At 42.8% G+C, this 17,409-nt stretch overlaps 1 protein-coding gene across 2 annotated transcripts in view; it reads right to left on the bottom strand.

The window, feature by feature from the left end:
* SLC40A1 (solute carrier family 40 member 1) overlaps window positions 1-17,409 on the bottom strand; it is a 161,462-nt gene that overhangs the window by 83,856 nt on the left and 60,197 nt on the right. For both annotated transcript variants that reach the window (XM_077275588.1, XM_077275587.1), the window contains exon 3: window positions 4,831-4,990. In XM_077275588.1, coding sequence (XP_077131703.1) covers window positions 4,831-4,990 — 160 coding nt within the window. The remainder of the gene's footprint in view (window positions 1-4,830; window positions 4,991-17,409) is intronic.

The following is a 17,409-nucleotide window of genomic DNA, read 5'->3' as shown; positions in this document are numbered from 1 at the left end:
TATGGATAGATATATCTATGGATAGATATATCTATGGATTGATGTAGACAGATATATGGATAGTTAGGCTACTCTCACACATCAGTTTTTTTCCGTCAGGCAGGATCCGGCGAATTTTTGAAAAAACAGATCCGTTGCAAATAGTGAAAAACTGATGCAACTGATCCGTTTTTTTTGAGAGAGAACGGAAAATATGCATGATTTGAATGGAAAAATGCATGACAAAACGGATTCAGAGGCCGGATTCATCATTTCACATCTCAGTTTCATACGTTTTTCGCTGGATCAGTCACTGGGCGTTTTTTCGCCGGACAGAGAAAAAACGGATGAAACATGTGGCCATCAGGCGCAATCCAGCGCTAATACAACTCTATGAGAAAAAAATGGATCCGGCGGAAAAAAATTATTCATTTTTATCAAAACTCGCCGGATTGTGCCTGACGGCAAAAACCTGATGTGTGAAAGTAGCCAGATAGATATATGGACAGATATATCTATGTATCTACAGATATATCTATCTATCTATAAATATATCTATAGATAGATATGTCCATAGTTATATCTATAGATATATCCATAGTTATATCTTTAGATATATCCATAGTTATATCTATGGATATATAGATTTATATCCATAGATATATAATAGCAAGGCCGATGTTGATTAATGAGCATGTTTAATTTAAAAAAATTGGAAAAAAATGGCGAGGGCTCCTGCGCAATTTTCTGCGCCAGAGGGGGAAAGCCGACGACCAGGGGCCAATATATGTAGCCTGGGAAGGGGGTAATACCCATGGCCCCTTCCCAGGCTATGAATATCATCCCGCAGCTGTCTGCGTAGCCTTTGCTGGCTACTAAATTAGGGGGACCCCCCAAAAAAAATGATGTGGGGTCCCCCTATATTTCATAGACAGAAAAGCTATGCAGACAGCTGCGGGCTGATATTCATAGCCTATAGAGGGACCATGGATATTTGCCTTTTCCCAGCTACAAATACCAGCCCCCAGCCGCTCCAGAAATGGCGCATCTGTAAGATACACCAATTCCGGCACTTAGCCCCTCTCTTCCCACTCCCATGTAGCGGTGGGATATGGGATAATAAGGGGTTAATGTCACCTTGTAAGGTGACATTAAGCCCGGTTAGTAATGGTGAGGCCTCAAGGCGCCTATCGATTACTAATCCTATAGTAGTGAAAGAGTTAAAAAAAAAGACAGCCAGAAAAAAGTATTTTAAGATTCTTGATTTCACCATACTTACCATACTCGATCGCCTGCAAAAAATTAAAAATAATAAACCAACCGTATACTCCCTTTCCGCCGTAGTTCAATTAACGAGTGTCCCACGATGATCTCCCCTATGCACTGTGTTCCAAATTATTATGCAAATTGGATTTAAGTGTGATAAAGATTTAATTGTTTTGTTTTTCAAATAAACTCGTGGATGGTATTGTGTCTCAGGGCTCAATGGATCACTGAAATCAATCTTAAACACATGGGATAATTAGTTTTCCAGGTGATTCTAATTAAAGGAAAACTACTTAAAAATGATGTTCCACATTATTAAGCAGGTCACAGTTTTCAAGTAACATGGGAAAGAAAAAGGATCTCTCTGCTGCTGAAAAGCATCAAATAGTGCAATGCCTTGGTGAAGGGATGAAAACATTAGAAATTTCCTGAAAACTTAAGCTTGATCATCGTACTGTTAAGAGATTTGTGGCTGTATCTGAGCACAGATGTGTTAGTGCTGATAAAGGCATAATGAGGAAGATTTCTGCCAGGCAAGTTCATCGGATTAAGAGAACAGCTGCTAAAAAGCCATTACAAAGCAGCAAACAGATATTTGAAGCTGCTGGTGCCTCTGGAGTCCCTCGAACCTCAAGGTGTAGGCTCCTTCAAAGGCTTGCTGTGGTGCATAAACCTACTATTCGGCCACCCTTAAACAGTGTTCACAAGCAGAAATGGTTGCATTGGGCCCACACATACATGAAGACTAATTTCCAAACGTTCTTGTTTACTGATAAGTGTTGAGCAACCCTGGATGGTCCAAATGGATGGAGTAGTGGATGGTTGGTGTATGGCCACCATGTCCCAACAAGGCTGCAACAACAGCAAGGAGGTGGAGGAGTCATGTTTTGGGCCGGAATCTTGGAGAAACAGCTGGTAGGGCCCTTTAAGGTTCCTGAAGGTGTGAAAATGACCTCTGCAAAGTATATAGAGTTTGTGACTGACAACTTTCCTCCATGGTATAAAAAGCAGAAATGTGCCTTCAGGAGCAAAATCATCTTCATGCATGACAATGCACCATCTCATGCTGCAAAGAAAACCTCTGAGTCATTGGCTGCTATGGGCATAAAAGGAGATAAACTCATGGTGTGGCCACCATCTTCCCCTGACCTCAACCCTATAGAGTACCTTCGGAGTATCATCAAGCAAAAGATCTATGAGGGTGGGATGCAGTTCACATCAAAACAGCAGCTCTGGGAGGCTATTCTGACTTCATGCAAAGAAATACAAGCAGAAACTCAATGGATGCAGGAATTGTGAAGGTGACATCAATGAAGGGCTCCTATGGTAACATGTAACTTGGCCTGTTATGATGTTTTGGAGTTAAATAGCTTTTTGGTTCAGTGAATGTGACCTCCTAATGCTGCAAATTCCACAAATGAGCATTTTGAGTTCTTTAAAACATATCAAATGTTTAGAAATTCTACTGTGCCTAATAATTTGGAACAGTGCATTGTAAGTTTTTATTCATTTTGGAGATTATACTGTTATCATTGGGAGGTTTATTCAATAAAATTCGATGTATACACTAAAGGGTGATAACTTTTATAAGACTGACTGTCATTTGCACCAACCATTTAGGAAAATCAGAGAAAAATGTCATTTGCATAATAATTTGGAACATAGTGTAGAACAGTGACATCGGGTGAAGTCACTGCTCTGTAGGCCTCCAGTGACACACTGACAGGAGACAATGGCTCCTGCAGTGCATCAGTGAAGAGGTTACCTGAGTTCATTGGTCTCACTTTATGGCAAAGTTGAGTGGGAATTTTCCCACACAGCAGTCCACAAGTGAGAGTATGAACTATTTCTCACAGAGGCGGAGGGATACAGTGCGGAAGGATACCTTCCGTCATTGTATCCCAGAGCCCCTGGAGAGCGGTCGCATCAGCTGATGTATAGTATGTACTGTATGTTGTATGTACTGTTGTATGTAGTATGTTGTATGTTATATGTTGTATGTACTGTATGTGTTTTTTTTTCTTTACATTCAACACATTAGCCGGATGATGGGACTACTACTGTCCCATCATTGGCTAATGTGTCAATCACTGTCACTGTAGCAGGCATAGCCTGATGGGACTTGTAGTCCCATCGTACGATGCCTGCACACACACACCCGGACAGCACCGCACAGACTCCCAGACAGCCCCGGCAGAACCCTGACAGCCCCGCACAGACCCCCGACAGCCCTGCACAGACCCCCAACAGCCCTGCACAGACCCCCGACAGACTCGGAAGACACGCACAGACCCGGCAGACCCCCGACAGTCCCACCGACCCCACGCACACATACACGCAGACTTCGCCCGTACAGAGCTCCTGTGTATAATGTCATTGGTGACCACTGAATTACCTGTAGACTGACACTACATACAGTGCTCCTGTGTATAAAGTCACTGGTAAGTAACTATATTACCTGTACACTATATACAGAACTCCTGTGTATGTCATTTGTGAGTCAGTGTGTTACCTGTACACTGAAACTATACACTGTATACTATATAGAGAGCTTATGTGTATAATGTAACAGGTGATCTCTAAATAATCTGTACACTGACAGAGCTCTTGTGTATGTCACTGATGATCACTGTATTACCTGTACACTACATACTATATACAGAGCTCCTGTGTATAATGTCACTGGTGATCAATGTATTCCCTGTACACTGACACTATATACAGAGCTCTTGGTCACTGATGAGTCCCTGTATTAACTGAAACTTACATTATACACTGTATATTTTGTACAGAGCTCCTGTGTCTAATGGCACTTATGATAAAATTAATATATATATATATATATATATATATATATATATATATATATATATATATATATATATATATATATGTACCCAAAATGGTATCAGATATTTTAAGAAATTTTAAATAGGTCAGAGTAAATTAGGGCCCTGCCAAAAGAGACTTCATTGTGGTAGCGACATAAAAAATCTTTTGGCCAAATGTGATGTGATCTGGTTTTAGATGGAAACAACTGTTAATGTGTGATTGGTGAGGACGTGGTGCATAAGTGGAGTTTTTCCAAGAGCTTGCAGTGGGACTGTGGAAGGTTCGAGTTGTGGAGGCAGAGTTGGTGTGGAGCCTGGGTAGAGTCTCAAGGGGGTCCGAAAATGTTTCCAGTATAGCGCCCTGAAAATCCTGATGACAGCTCTGGACACTTATAGAACAGTTATAGCGACCTTCTTGGCCAGATATTGCAATCTGAGCACAGTCGTGTTTCACAGATGTCTGAAACCTGCCTTCTACTGATAATACTCTTGACTAAACAGAAATTGATCTGATATCTGAAAGCACAGATCAAACGCAGATTAACTGACCACCTAAAACATACATTTAGCCCAATTTCACACATCCATTCAATAGCTGGTCTTCTTACATGAGCCATCTCATTTACGCCTAAGAGATATAGTGATCCAATCACAGTCCAGGCTTACAGATCTTACAAATATTGCTCTGACTGAATAGAAATTGTTAAAAAAACATACAATGCAAACACACTTGTATTTAATGAAAATATATTACCTTTCAAGCGTGGATTTTTATCAACCCAGTCTCCAATTATAGCTCCAAGAAAAAGGACAGAGCCTGCAACCACAAGTCCATAAACAGCGGTGAGAAGTAAGCTGTTTCCATACAGTTCTACCAAGAACAGAGAGACTGCAAAATGCCACATACGATCTCCCTGTAACAAGCAAAAATGAAATTAGGGCAACTTCTAAATATATTTATTTTTATATAAATATTATATTACATTTGTTTAATCAAAGAAAAATCTAGTACATACACTACCGTTCAAAAGTTTAGGGTCACTTAGAAATTTCCTTATTTTTGAAAGAAAAGCAGTTTTTCCAATGAAGCTAACATTAAATGATTCAAAAATACACTCTATACATTGTTAATGTGGTAAATGACTATTCTAGCTGCATATGTCTAGTTTGTAATGCAATATCTTCATAGGTGTATAGAGGCCCATTTCCAACAACCATCACTCCAGTGTTCTTATAGCACTTTGTGTTTGCTAACTGTGTAAGAAGGCTAATGGATGATTAAAATACCCTTGAAAACCCTTGTGCAAGTATGTTAGCACAGCTGAAAACAGTTTGGCTGATTAGAGAACCTATAAACCTGACCTTCCTTTGAGCTAGTTGAGAATCTGGAGCATTACATTTGTTGGTTCTATTAAACTCTCAAAATAGGCAGAAAAAAAGAACTTTCATGTGAAACTGGACAGTCTATTCTTGTTCTTAGAAATGAAGGCTATTCCATGAGAGAAATTGCCAAGAAACTGAAGATTTCCTACAACGGTGTGTACAACTTCCTTCAGAGGAAAGCACAAACAGGCTCTAACCAGAGTAGAAAAAGAAGTGGGAGGCCCCACTGCACAACTGAGCAACAAGACAAGTACATTAGAGTCTGTAGTTTGAGAAATCGACGCCTCACAGGTCCTCAAATGGCAGCTTCATTAAATAGTACACGCAAAACGCCAGTGTCAACGTCTACAGCGAAGAGGCGACTCCGGGATGCTGGCCATCAGGGCAGAGTGCCACAGAAAGACTGGCTACCAAAAGGAAAAGATTAATATGGGCAAAAGAACACAGACATTGGACAGAGGAAGATTGGAAAAAAGTGTTATGGACAGACGAATCCAAGTTTCAGGTGTTTCGATCACACAGAAGAACATTTGTGAGACGCAGAACAACTGAAAAGATGCTGGAAGAGTGCCTAACTCCATCTGTCAAGCATGGTGGAGGTAATGTGATGGTCTGGGGTTGCTTTGGTGCTGGTAAAGTGGGAGATTTATACAAGGTAAAAGGGATATTGAATAAGGAAGGCTATCACTCCATTTTGCAACTCCATGCTGTACCCTGTGGACAGCGCTTGATTGGAGCCAATTTTATCCTACAACAGGACAATGACCCAAAGCACACCTCCAAATTATGCAAGAACTATTTAGGGAATAAGCAGGCAGCTGGTATTCTATCTGTAATGGAGTGGCCAGCGCAGTCACCAGATCTCAACACCAATGAGCTGTTGTGGGAGCAGCTTGACCGTATGGTATGTAAAAAGTGCCCATAAAGCCAAACCAACTTGTGGGAGGGGATTCTGGAAGCATGGGATGAAATTTCTCCAGATTACCTCAGAAAATTAATTGCTAGAATGCCAAAGGTCTGCAATGCTGCAATTGCTGCAAAGGGAGCATTCTTTGACGAAAGCAAAGTTTGAAGGAGAAAATTATTATTTCAAATAAAAATCTTTTTTTTTTACCCTTGTCAATGTCTGGACTAGATTTTCAATTTATTTGGCAACTCATTTGATTAATAAAAGTATGAGTTTTCATGGAAAACACAAAATTTTCTGGGTGACCCTAAACTTTTGAACGGTAGTGTATTTGGTTTTTCACAAATCCAGGTAAATGCTGTAACCAGATATTTTCAGAGGTGGACAGTAGAGTTCCTGTGCAAGAACAGTATATGGACCCTTTGCAGTCCAGTAGCTCATCATAATGCACAATTCCACCTGTTTTGGAGGTGGAAATGCCCTCACTTGCCTCTTAGGCCCCTGTGCTGCTGCACAGGTTATACCAAATGTAAGTTCACCCTGGATATGTTTTCATACAATTTGTTATATACAAATACTGGACTAATACGACAACTATACAGAATAGCATGTCATTGTGAAGCTTCTTTGCAGGCAAAGTAAAATGATCATAAAGTGTCAATAAGCCATGTAGTAGTAGTATTGTACTATGTATGTAGCAGTGTAATAATTTTCCAATGAGCTAGTTAGGTCCAGAAATACTTGGGCCAGTGCACGTTTTGGCATTTTAGCCATTTACCAAGCACATTCAAGATACATTTATTTAATCAATATGGGCTTAAAGTGCAGACTCTCAGCTTTAATTTGCGGGTATTCACATCCTAATTGGAGTAAGGGATAGGAATTACAGCTCTTGTGTAAATCCATATTCCTATATAGGTGTTAATAATTGAGGGCCAGAGCAACCCCAGGGCTCTGGAAAACTGAGTAGCTTGCACCAAGCCTGTTTGTGGTAGCCATTTTAAAGCTGCTTGGTGACTACTGACAGAGCCACCTGACAACTATGTTTAATGAACCAGTTTACCATATTTGGCAAATGTTTGCAATTCATTTTTAAAAAGGGACCTTCCACCACGACGCGCAAGATAATATACTATTGAGAAGATGTAGCTAAAAGTGTCATCAGGGGCGTAATGACCATTGGTCCATGCTCGGCAATACACGCTGCCGGCCAATCAGACGCCAGAAGCTGGCGTCGGCGTGAACGTGACCAGGGGCACATGGAAGTGACGTCATGCGCTCCCGTCACACACCTAAGTCACCTGGTGGCTTAACAAGAGGATGCAGAGTGGCGGGGAAGCGGAGGGAAGGAGAGTATTTATTTTTTTAAATCAGTGGCCATACTACTGTCACGGGGATACTGCATCAGAGTGGAGCCAGAAGACCCCGGTGTCTGGTTTCACGCACTCCTGCAATGGATAGAGGTACTTCACCATCGTATTAAAAAGTGCAGCTTTTTTTTCAGTGCAAGGGTTAATATGTTCAGCAGAAGCTCCTGGAGCTTTCCTACTTGGATTAGCTCAGCTGTTCAGTGTAGGCCACTCGCCTCAGCTATATATATTCTCGGCTCTAGCACTTAGAGATTGTGAGTGTTGGTTCTTACTGCCTGGTTCTGGAGTTCGAGGTGTTGGTGGCTGGAAATGACAAAAAACTGACTGGCACATCCAGACTAGTGTGAATAGGTGCATACCAGGAGGAACTACCTCCATATGCAATATACAAAAAAAGGTTGCACTCTATCATACTGAAGCATGTAAAATATATGAAATATGAATATCAATACAGCTTTTGAATATTAGGAAAAAAATGAGACGCTTAGCATAAAATTTGGCCAAATTATATCTGCCCATCAACCATCGTCAAGGTGGTCTCAAAGACTGATGGATCCCTACGTGTGTGAATACCTCTAAGGCTACGTTCACATTTGCGTTGTTGGGCGCAGCGTCGGAGACGCAACGCAACCAACAACGCATGTACACAACGCAGCGTTTTGCGACAAATGCGTTGTCATAAGATACTATAAATCGGGACTTTCGGCGCAGGGAAAACGCTACAAGTAGCATCCCCTGCGCCCTGTCTTCTGCGTCTATATGACGCATGCGTCGTAAAACGCAGTACAACGCATACCGGCGCATGTCCATGCGCCCCCCATGTTAAAGATAGGGGCGCATGACGCATGCGTCGGTATGCGTTGACGACGCTGCGCCCAACAACGCAAATGTGAACGTAGCCTTAGGCTGATGTCTGGATTCCTGGGTTCCTGGGTGAATGTGGATTGTATATGGAGGTAGCTCCTCCTGGTATGCACCTATTCACACTATTATTATATCTATTGCGGACTTAAATCACCTTAGCCGCGTGAAGAGACCCATATATATCTTTAAAATCTATTGTTTATTAAACTCCAATACATAAAAACAAAACAAGGCTAGAGATTTTTTCGACCAAGTGTCCAAAGCAAGGATGGATACAACGCCAATCAGTAGTCACCCATATATAGAAGTATATAGCAAAAATTGAACCAGTATCGCTAATGTTGCTCATATAATATTATCATCAATATCCATTCACCTATATATCCATACCTATTCACAATAGTCATATTTCATATATTTCACATTGACATGCTTTAGCATGATAGAGTGCAACCTTTTTTTTATATATTGTGTTGGTGGTTGACGTTCGCGTATGGAGATTGTTGCTTGAAGTTTTGTCTGTGTGCACATCCTCATTCTCTCCTATTTGGTTTCTCCTTCCTTTAGCTCCTATGTCCCACTGTTTGTTGTGTGTATTTTGTATGGTTGGTATATTCATTTATCCTTGTCCATCTTCCCTTGTTTGTCTGGTTAGTGTGTTCTAGATCAGGGTAGATATAGGATCATAGTTAGGGTACCGTCAGTGCCATTTGGATCGCTACGACGGCACGATCCGTGACGTCGCAGCGATCGTATGATTATCGCTCCAGCGTCGTAGACTGCGGTCACACGTTGCAATCACGGCGCTGGAGCGATGCCGAAGTCCCCGGGTAACCAGGGTAAACATCGGGTTACTAAGCGCAGGGCCGCGCTTAGTAACCCGATGTTTACCCTGGTTACCAGCGTAAACGTAAAAAAACCAAACAGTACATACTCACATTCCGGTGTCTGTCCTCCGGCGTCTCAGCTTCTCTGCACTGTGTAAGCAGCAGAGCCGGAAAGCACAGCGGTGACGTCAGACGTCACCGCTGTGCTCGCTTTCTGGCTGGCCGGCACTCACAGTGCAGAGAAGCTGAGACGCCGGAGGACAGACACCGGAATGTGAGTATGTACTGTTTGGTTTTTTTACGTTTACACTGGTAACCACGGTAAACATCGGGTTACTAAGCGCGGCCCTGCGCTTAGTAACCCGATGTTTACCCTGGTTACAAGCGAACACATCGCTGGATCGCTGTCACACACAACGATCCAGCGATGTCAGCGGGTGATCAAGCGACGAAAGAAAGTTCCAAACGATCTGCTACGACGTACGATTCTCAGCAGGGTCCGTGATCGCTGCTGCGTGTCAGACACTGCGATATCGTAACGATATCGCTAGAACGTCACGAATCGTACCGTCATAGCGATCAAAATGGCACTGTGTGACGGTACCCTAAGGCATGAGAACCCGGCCTCTCCACAATCACAATTAATCCAGGGGACAGGTATAGACTAGGGGACCTCTATATCTAGGGACCTTGTTAGCGCCCAAAGTCCAAACACCAACGTGGCATTAACGCTGAACCATACATTTTTGATCCATTATGGATCAGTTGGCTGCTCTGGAAGGGCAACTACAAAAACTCAGCCTGGAGGTGACAGACTTACACATTTTTTTGCAGCTCCCAAACACCTCAGGTTTAGGGCCCGTGGTTCTCAGGCAATCCCTTGTGGAGCCCAAAATCACTCTACCAGATAGGTTTTCTGGGGTCGGGATAAGTTTGTTTTCAGGGAGGCCTGTAAATGCTATTTTAAATTATATCCTAACTCCTCAGGTACCGAGGAGCAACAGGTGGGGATCGTAATTTCTCTCCTCCTGGGTTACCCCCAAGCCTGGTCATTTTCTCTCTGACTCTCAGTCGCTTGGGATCGTGGAGGATTTTTTTCTGGCTCTGGGTCATATATACAACGACCCAGACTGCATCTCTCTGGCAAAATCTAAACTACGTCAGCTTTGGCAGGGAGAACAGCCAAATAGAATTGCTCCGAGTTCCATAGATGGTCCCCGTATTTTAGTGGAATGACCCCGCATTCCGTAGCCAGCTCTGTCAGGGGCTTTCTGTGAGGGTAAAGGATGTCTTTGCCCTGTATGAGACCCCGGTTTCCCTGGAGGCGGCCAGGTTTTTGGCTATCCATGTGGATCACCATCAAAATAAAAAAAACATCTATTTTCATGGGGCCCGGGGTTAAGGAAACCTAGAGCTGAGTAAACAGAGGAACCCATGCAGTTGGGGAGATGATTCGTTTTATTGGTCCTCTTTGGTACGCAGTTCGGCGTAAAAAGGGAATGTACTTTTTCTGTGGTGGGAAGGGTCATTTTGTGGATACCTATCCTCCCACACAATCACAAACAGCCGCTGGAAAATGAAAGAGCCCGGGTTGCGCAGAGGTTTCAATATTACATATTTCGTCTGTGGGTAGATCTCAGTTTTTTTTTTTAGCTGCCTGAAATCCATTTTGGCAAAAGTAATGTGATAATTTCAGCCTTTCTGGACAATGGGGCAGGGTTTAGGGCACAAACTGTCTGTCCAGACCAATACCCATAATCCCCACTGACTCTGCACTCTTGAGCCAGGGGTATTTTAATCAGGTTGTTCAAGTGATACATCTGCAGGTAGGGGCCATGCACTCAGAATTATTTAATTGCTATGTGCCAGAGGGCTTGCTCTCTCCTGTGGTTGTTGGACTACCTTGGGTTATGCTGCACAATCCAGTAGTGGATTGGCAGACTCGGGACGTGGAAAGTTAAAGCAGGTACTCTCAAGAACACCGCTTGGACACGCAGCTAACCAGTGTGACTACCCAGTCTCTACTGGAATACGTGCCTGATTTTGGGAGGGATGTTTTTTTAAGAACAGTGGTGTCATGTACTCCCTCTTCATTGTCCTTATGATTCCGTCATTAATCTTATTGCTGGGGTCAAGTTGCCTAAGAGCAGGTTATGTACTATTTCTGGTCCGGAGAGGCAGTTTATGAAAGAATATATCGCAGAAAGTCTGTCAGTCTTCCTCATTTCCTGTTGCAGCAGTTTTTTTCTTTAAGAAAAAGATGAGGAGGTTACGCCCCTGCTTAGATTTCCATAAACTTAAATTGGATCACGGTCCGGGATCCATATCCTCTCCCTGTCATTCTGGACCTCTTTAACCAGATCGTTGGGGCAAAATGGTTTTCAAAACTGGATCTCAGGGAGGCAGGTAATCTTATTTGAATTAAGGAGTAGGAGTGAAAGACATCCTTTAATACACCTGAGGGCCACTATGAGCCGATATTGATTTGAAGGATTGCTATTTCCAATACGTGGCACTAGAGTTCTAGTCCTTTTCCTGTCTGAAGAGACAATTTGCCTACGTCACTTCGCACGGCTCGTTAGAGGGTCAATATTGATTTTTAGAATTGCTACTTCCAATAAGCGGCACTAGAGATCTAGTCCTCTTCCTCTGTCAAGCGACAATTATGAAAACTTTATGATGCTATTTGAGTTGACTAATGCTTCTGCCGTCTTTCAGCACTTTGTAAATGACATTTTTAGTCACCTGGCAGGTAGGTTTGTTGTGGTCTATCTTGACATATGCATTTATTCGCCTGACCTTGAATCACATCAGGTTCATGTCAGGCAGATCTTACAAATACTCAGAGACAATAAATTATTTGTCAAACTAGAGAAATGTATGTTCTCGGTTCAGGAGATCCCTTTTCTGGGTTATTACTTATCTTCCACCGGTTTTCGCATGGATCTGGAGAAAGTCCTGGCAGTATGCATTGAAATCATCTTGAGGACTTAAAGGGTTTACAAGGGGTTTTAGGTTTCGTCAACTACTACCGTAAGTTCATCAAAAACTTTTGGGTAGTGACCAAACCTCTGACAGATATTACCAGGAAAGGGACGGACTTTTCCAAATGGTCCATTCCGGCCAGTGAGGCATTTGATAGCTTAAAGAAATGTTTTGCTTCTGCACTGATTCTTATATAGCCGGACGTCACTCAGCCATTCATTGTAGAGGTTGACACGTCTGAAACTGTTGTCCACTGATAAAAACTATGACATTGGGAATAGGAAACTCTTGGTAATAAAGTAGTGAGGAAGAGTGGCAACATTTTTTGAAGGGGGCAGTACATCCAGTCATGGTAATCATCAATCATAAAAATCTTTTATATATTTGGACTCTACTAAGCGTCTGACACCTAGACAAGCAAGATGGGCATTGTTCTGCATCAGATTAAACTTTTTTTGTGAAGTATAGGCCAAGGAATAAGAGCCTACTGGCAAATCCCTGTTCTTTGGTGCACATGGATTCTTTGAATAGAAATCGTTCTTCAGGAGTATCAGAAGAGGAATGATTTTCGTCATCTGTTGCATCAATGTCGCAAGGTGTTCTTGATAATTGAAAAAGATGGGGTACAAATATAAGAGTGTCGCTGATCAGAACTACTTGGTGGGTCTGGGCCTGTGTATTGGTGATTTGGTATAGATGTCCTTGAGGAACATTAAGTTGAAGGTTCCTTCTTGGAAATTGGGATGCAGGTTCATCGGTCCCTATAAGATTGTTTACGTCGTTAATACAGTAGCATTTCGCCTTGCCACCCACTTTTATGATTTATATTGTGTTTCACTGATCTCTACTCAAAAAATACATTGCATCCTTTGAACCACCCCCACCACCACCACCACCTTCCCCGATCATTGTTGATGTTATTTTGAAATTTTAGACACCTAAGATTCGCCAATCTCTTCAGTATCTGGTACAATAGAAGGGTCATGGTCCTAAAGAGAGAATGTGGGTACCAGCATCTGCTGTCCATACGGTCAGGTTGATCCATTTTTTTCACATAGCACATCCTGATAAACCCGGCCCTGAGGTTCTAGAGGTCCTTCATAGAATAGGGGATACTCTCACAGCGATACCGTGAAAGTGAGGGCCCAGAAGACTGCGGTGTCTGGTTTTACGCACTCCTGCACTGATTAGAAGTACTTCATCATTGTATTAAATAGTGCAACTTTTTTAACTTGTTAGTAGAGCAAGGGTTAATCTCCTAAAGCTTTCCTACTTGCATTGTCTCAGCTGTTTAGCGCTGGCCACTCCCCTCTACTATATATGCTGGGCTTTGGCACTTAGGGATTGAGAGTGTTAGTTCTTACTGCCTGGTTCTGGAGTTGGAGGTGTTGGTTGGAGTTAGCGTTTGGAGCTTGTTTGGGTGATTGTGGCTTGGAGATGCTTGGGCTTCCATAACACCTCAGCAGTGAAACAGACTGATCTGTTGTGAAGTAGACTTTTTTGGCTCCCTCTTGTGGTCACTAGTGATATGACTCTGGGATTGTCTTTCCTCAGTTTGGCACCCACCTGGGTCGTTAGTCCAGGGGTGTTGCTATATAAACTTCCTGGATTCTCAGTCCAGTGCCTGGCATCGTTGTAATCAGTTCCTTTCTGTTTGCTCCTGTCTGCTGGTCCTGGATCTTGCAAAATTAAGCTGTCTTGCTTCCTTGTTTTTTGGTTATTTGCATTGCTATTATTTTTTGTCCAGCTTGTACTAAATGTGATTCCTGATTCTGCTGGAAGCTCTAGGGAGCTGGTGTTCTCCCCCCGGGCCGTTAGACGGTTCGGGGGTTCTTGAATATCCAGCGTGGAAATTTTGATAGGGTTTTTGCTGACCGTATAAGTCATCTTACTATATTCTGCTATTAGTCAGTGGGCCTCTCTTTGCTAAATATCTAGTTCATTCTTACGTTTGTCTTTTCTCCTTACCTCACCGTTATTATTTGTTGGGGGCTTGTATCCAACTTTTGGGGTCTTTTCTCTGGAGGCAAGAAAGGTCTATCTTTTCCCTTCTAGGGTTAGTTAGTTCTCCGGCTGGCGCGAGACGTCTAGATCCAACGTAGGCACGTTCCCCGGCTGCTGCTATTTGTGGTGCTAGGATTAGATATATGGTCAGCCCAGTTACCACTGCCCTATGAGCTGGTTTTTTGTGTTTGCAGACTTGGTATGTATTTTTGAGACCCTCTGCCATTGGGGTCATAACACTGATCGTCTCCGTGCCACACCGCATTGATGCAGTAATTGATGCCAAAGGAGCTCCAAACAAATATTGATTGCATTCACTGAACATACATTTCAGTAGGCCAACATTTTGGACTTTAAAATCATTTTTTTCAAGCTGATGATATAAAGTATTCTAATTTGCTGAGATAATGATGTTTGAGTTTTCATTGGCTGCAAGCCATAATCATCAACAATACAGTAACACAAATAAACACTTGAAATAGATCACTCTGTTTGTAATGACTCTCTAATATGAGTTTCACTTTTTGTATTGAAGAACTGAAATAAATTAACTTTTTGATGATATTTTAATTTTGTGATATGCACCTGTATGAGATGAGCTTTATACTTTATGGATGACTATGGGCTGTACATTATAGTAAATGTATGACTATGGGCTGTGCATTATAGTAAATGTATAGCTATGGGCTGTGAATTAGATTACATGTATGACTATGGACTGTGCATTATACTACATATATGACTATTAGCTGTGCATCATATTTGGGCTGTGCATTATACTGCATGTATTATTATTATATGTGCATTAAACTACATGCTTAACTCTGAGATGCATTATACTACATGCATGGCATGACTATGGGCTGTGTATTATAGTTTATAGATGACTAGGGCCTGTGTATTACAGTTTATGGAAAACTATGCTCTGTGCATTGTACTACATGTATGACTATGGGCTGTGCATTATACTACATATGGGATATGCATTATATTTTATGGATGACTATGGGTTGTGCATTACACTTTATGGATGACTATGGGCTGTTTGTTGTACTTTATGGATGACTATGGGCTATGCATTATACTAAATGAATGAATGTGCATTATACTACTGTACATGGAAAACTATGGGCTGTGCATTATACTACATGGATATGACTATGGGCTGTACATTATATTACATGTATGCATATGTGATGTGCATTATACTACATGTATGTCAATAAGGTGCATTATGCTATTTGAATGACTATGGAATATGCAATATAGTTTATGGATTACTATGGGCTGTGCATTACACTATATGGATGACTATGCAATATGAATTTTAGTGTATGGATGACTATAGGCAGGGCCGTATTTGAAACTAGGCACTCGAGGGCACGTGCCTAGGGCGGGACAATGCGGGGGGGGCGGCACCTGAACGCGTTTTTTTTTTTTCACCTCCCGACCATCCGGCCGAGACTGCCCACCCACCCTCCTTGAAGATGATACTTGCCCTGCTACACCGATGCCTGGTCTCAGCGTCTGCAGTTCGTCCTGAGTGAGCGGTCACATGGTACCGCTCATTAATGTTATGAATATGTGCATATTCATGACCTTAATGAGCGGTATCACATGACCGCTCACGCAGGAAGAAGGTGCTGCGCCGAGAGTCGGGACAGAGCCAGAGGGATGTCGGCACGGCCGTGCGGTGCATACAGTGGGGGGGAATATGACCCATGCATACAGTGGGGGGGAATATGACCCATGCATACAGGAGGGGGGGTGAATATGAGCCATGCATACAGGAGGGGGAATATGAGCCATGCATACAGGGGGGCAATATGAGACATGCATACAGGGGGGTAATATGAACCATGCATACAGGGGGGGAATATGAGCGATGCATACAGGGAGGGGGGGAATATGAGCCATGCATACAGGGGGGAGGATATGAGCCATGCATACAGGGGGGGGCATTATACAGTATGGAGCATCATGTGTGGCCATTATACAGTATTGAGCATCATGTGGGATCTTTATACAGTATGGAGAACTGTGTGTGGCCATTATACATTATGGAGCATCATGTGCGGCCATTATACAGTATGGAGCACTGTGCGGCCATTATACAGTATGGAGCACTGTGTGGCCATTATACAGTATGGAGCACTGTGTGGCCATATTTTTTTGTTTATAATTATTGTATATGAAACAGTGTGATCAGCAGTGCTAAATGGCTGGGGTTGGGGTCCACGTGGATATGGGTGTGACTAGTTGTGAAATGGGTGTGGTCAGAGGCGTGGCCTAAAATTTGCAGCGGTGCACTACGCGCGCCGCAAACCTTATACCTCCTTCTGTTCTTCAAAAGTTGGGGGGTATGGTACCGCATTTGCCAGATCACGGCAAGTGCTGCAAATCCCATAGGGTATGAATGAGGCCGAACGCAGTGTTGCTGTAAGTGATCCGTTAGGGTATGTGTCCACATTCAGGAAACGCTGCGTTTTTGACGCAGCATTGAGCAGCATGCATAAAAAATGCAGCGTCCAGATGTTACAGCATAGTGGAGGGGATTTCATGAAATCCTGTCTCCACTATGCAGTAAAAGACGCATGCGGCACACCCGAGAAAACTCACATGCGGCGCGTCTTTTAAGAACGCAGCATGTCCTTACATTGCAGAAAAAACTCAAGGACAACGCAGGTGACCTGCCAGTGACCTCAGGTGCAGATTTGGTCAGGATTTTACCTGCATAAAATCCTGACCAAATCCTGATGCAATCCTTAACGTGGACACATACCCTTACACGGCAGATGCAGAAAAACTGCCCGATCTGCTGCAAAAGGCTACTTTCACATCAGCGTTTCTTGCCAAAGTCACTGCCGATAGTGTCATACTCACCAAAGGGGGAGGCAGCACTAAAAGTGCCTAGGGCAGCAGAAACTCTAAATACAGCCCTGACTATAGGCTGTGTATTATACTACATGTATGACTATGGGCTGTGCCTTCTA

The sequence above is a fragment of the Ranitomeya variabilis genome, chromosome 7, assembly GCF_051348905.1.
Source record: "Ranitomeya variabilis isolate aRanVar5 chromosome 7, aRanVar5.hap1, whole genome shotgun sequence".
NCBI classification, from domain to species: domain Eukaryota; kingdom Metazoa; phylum Chordata; class Amphibia; order Anura; family Dendrobatidae; genus Ranitomeya; species Ranitomeya variabilis.
The sequence above is the reverse complement of the archived record's forward strand: the minus strand, read 5'-3'. Positions and strand labels throughout refer to the sequence as shown.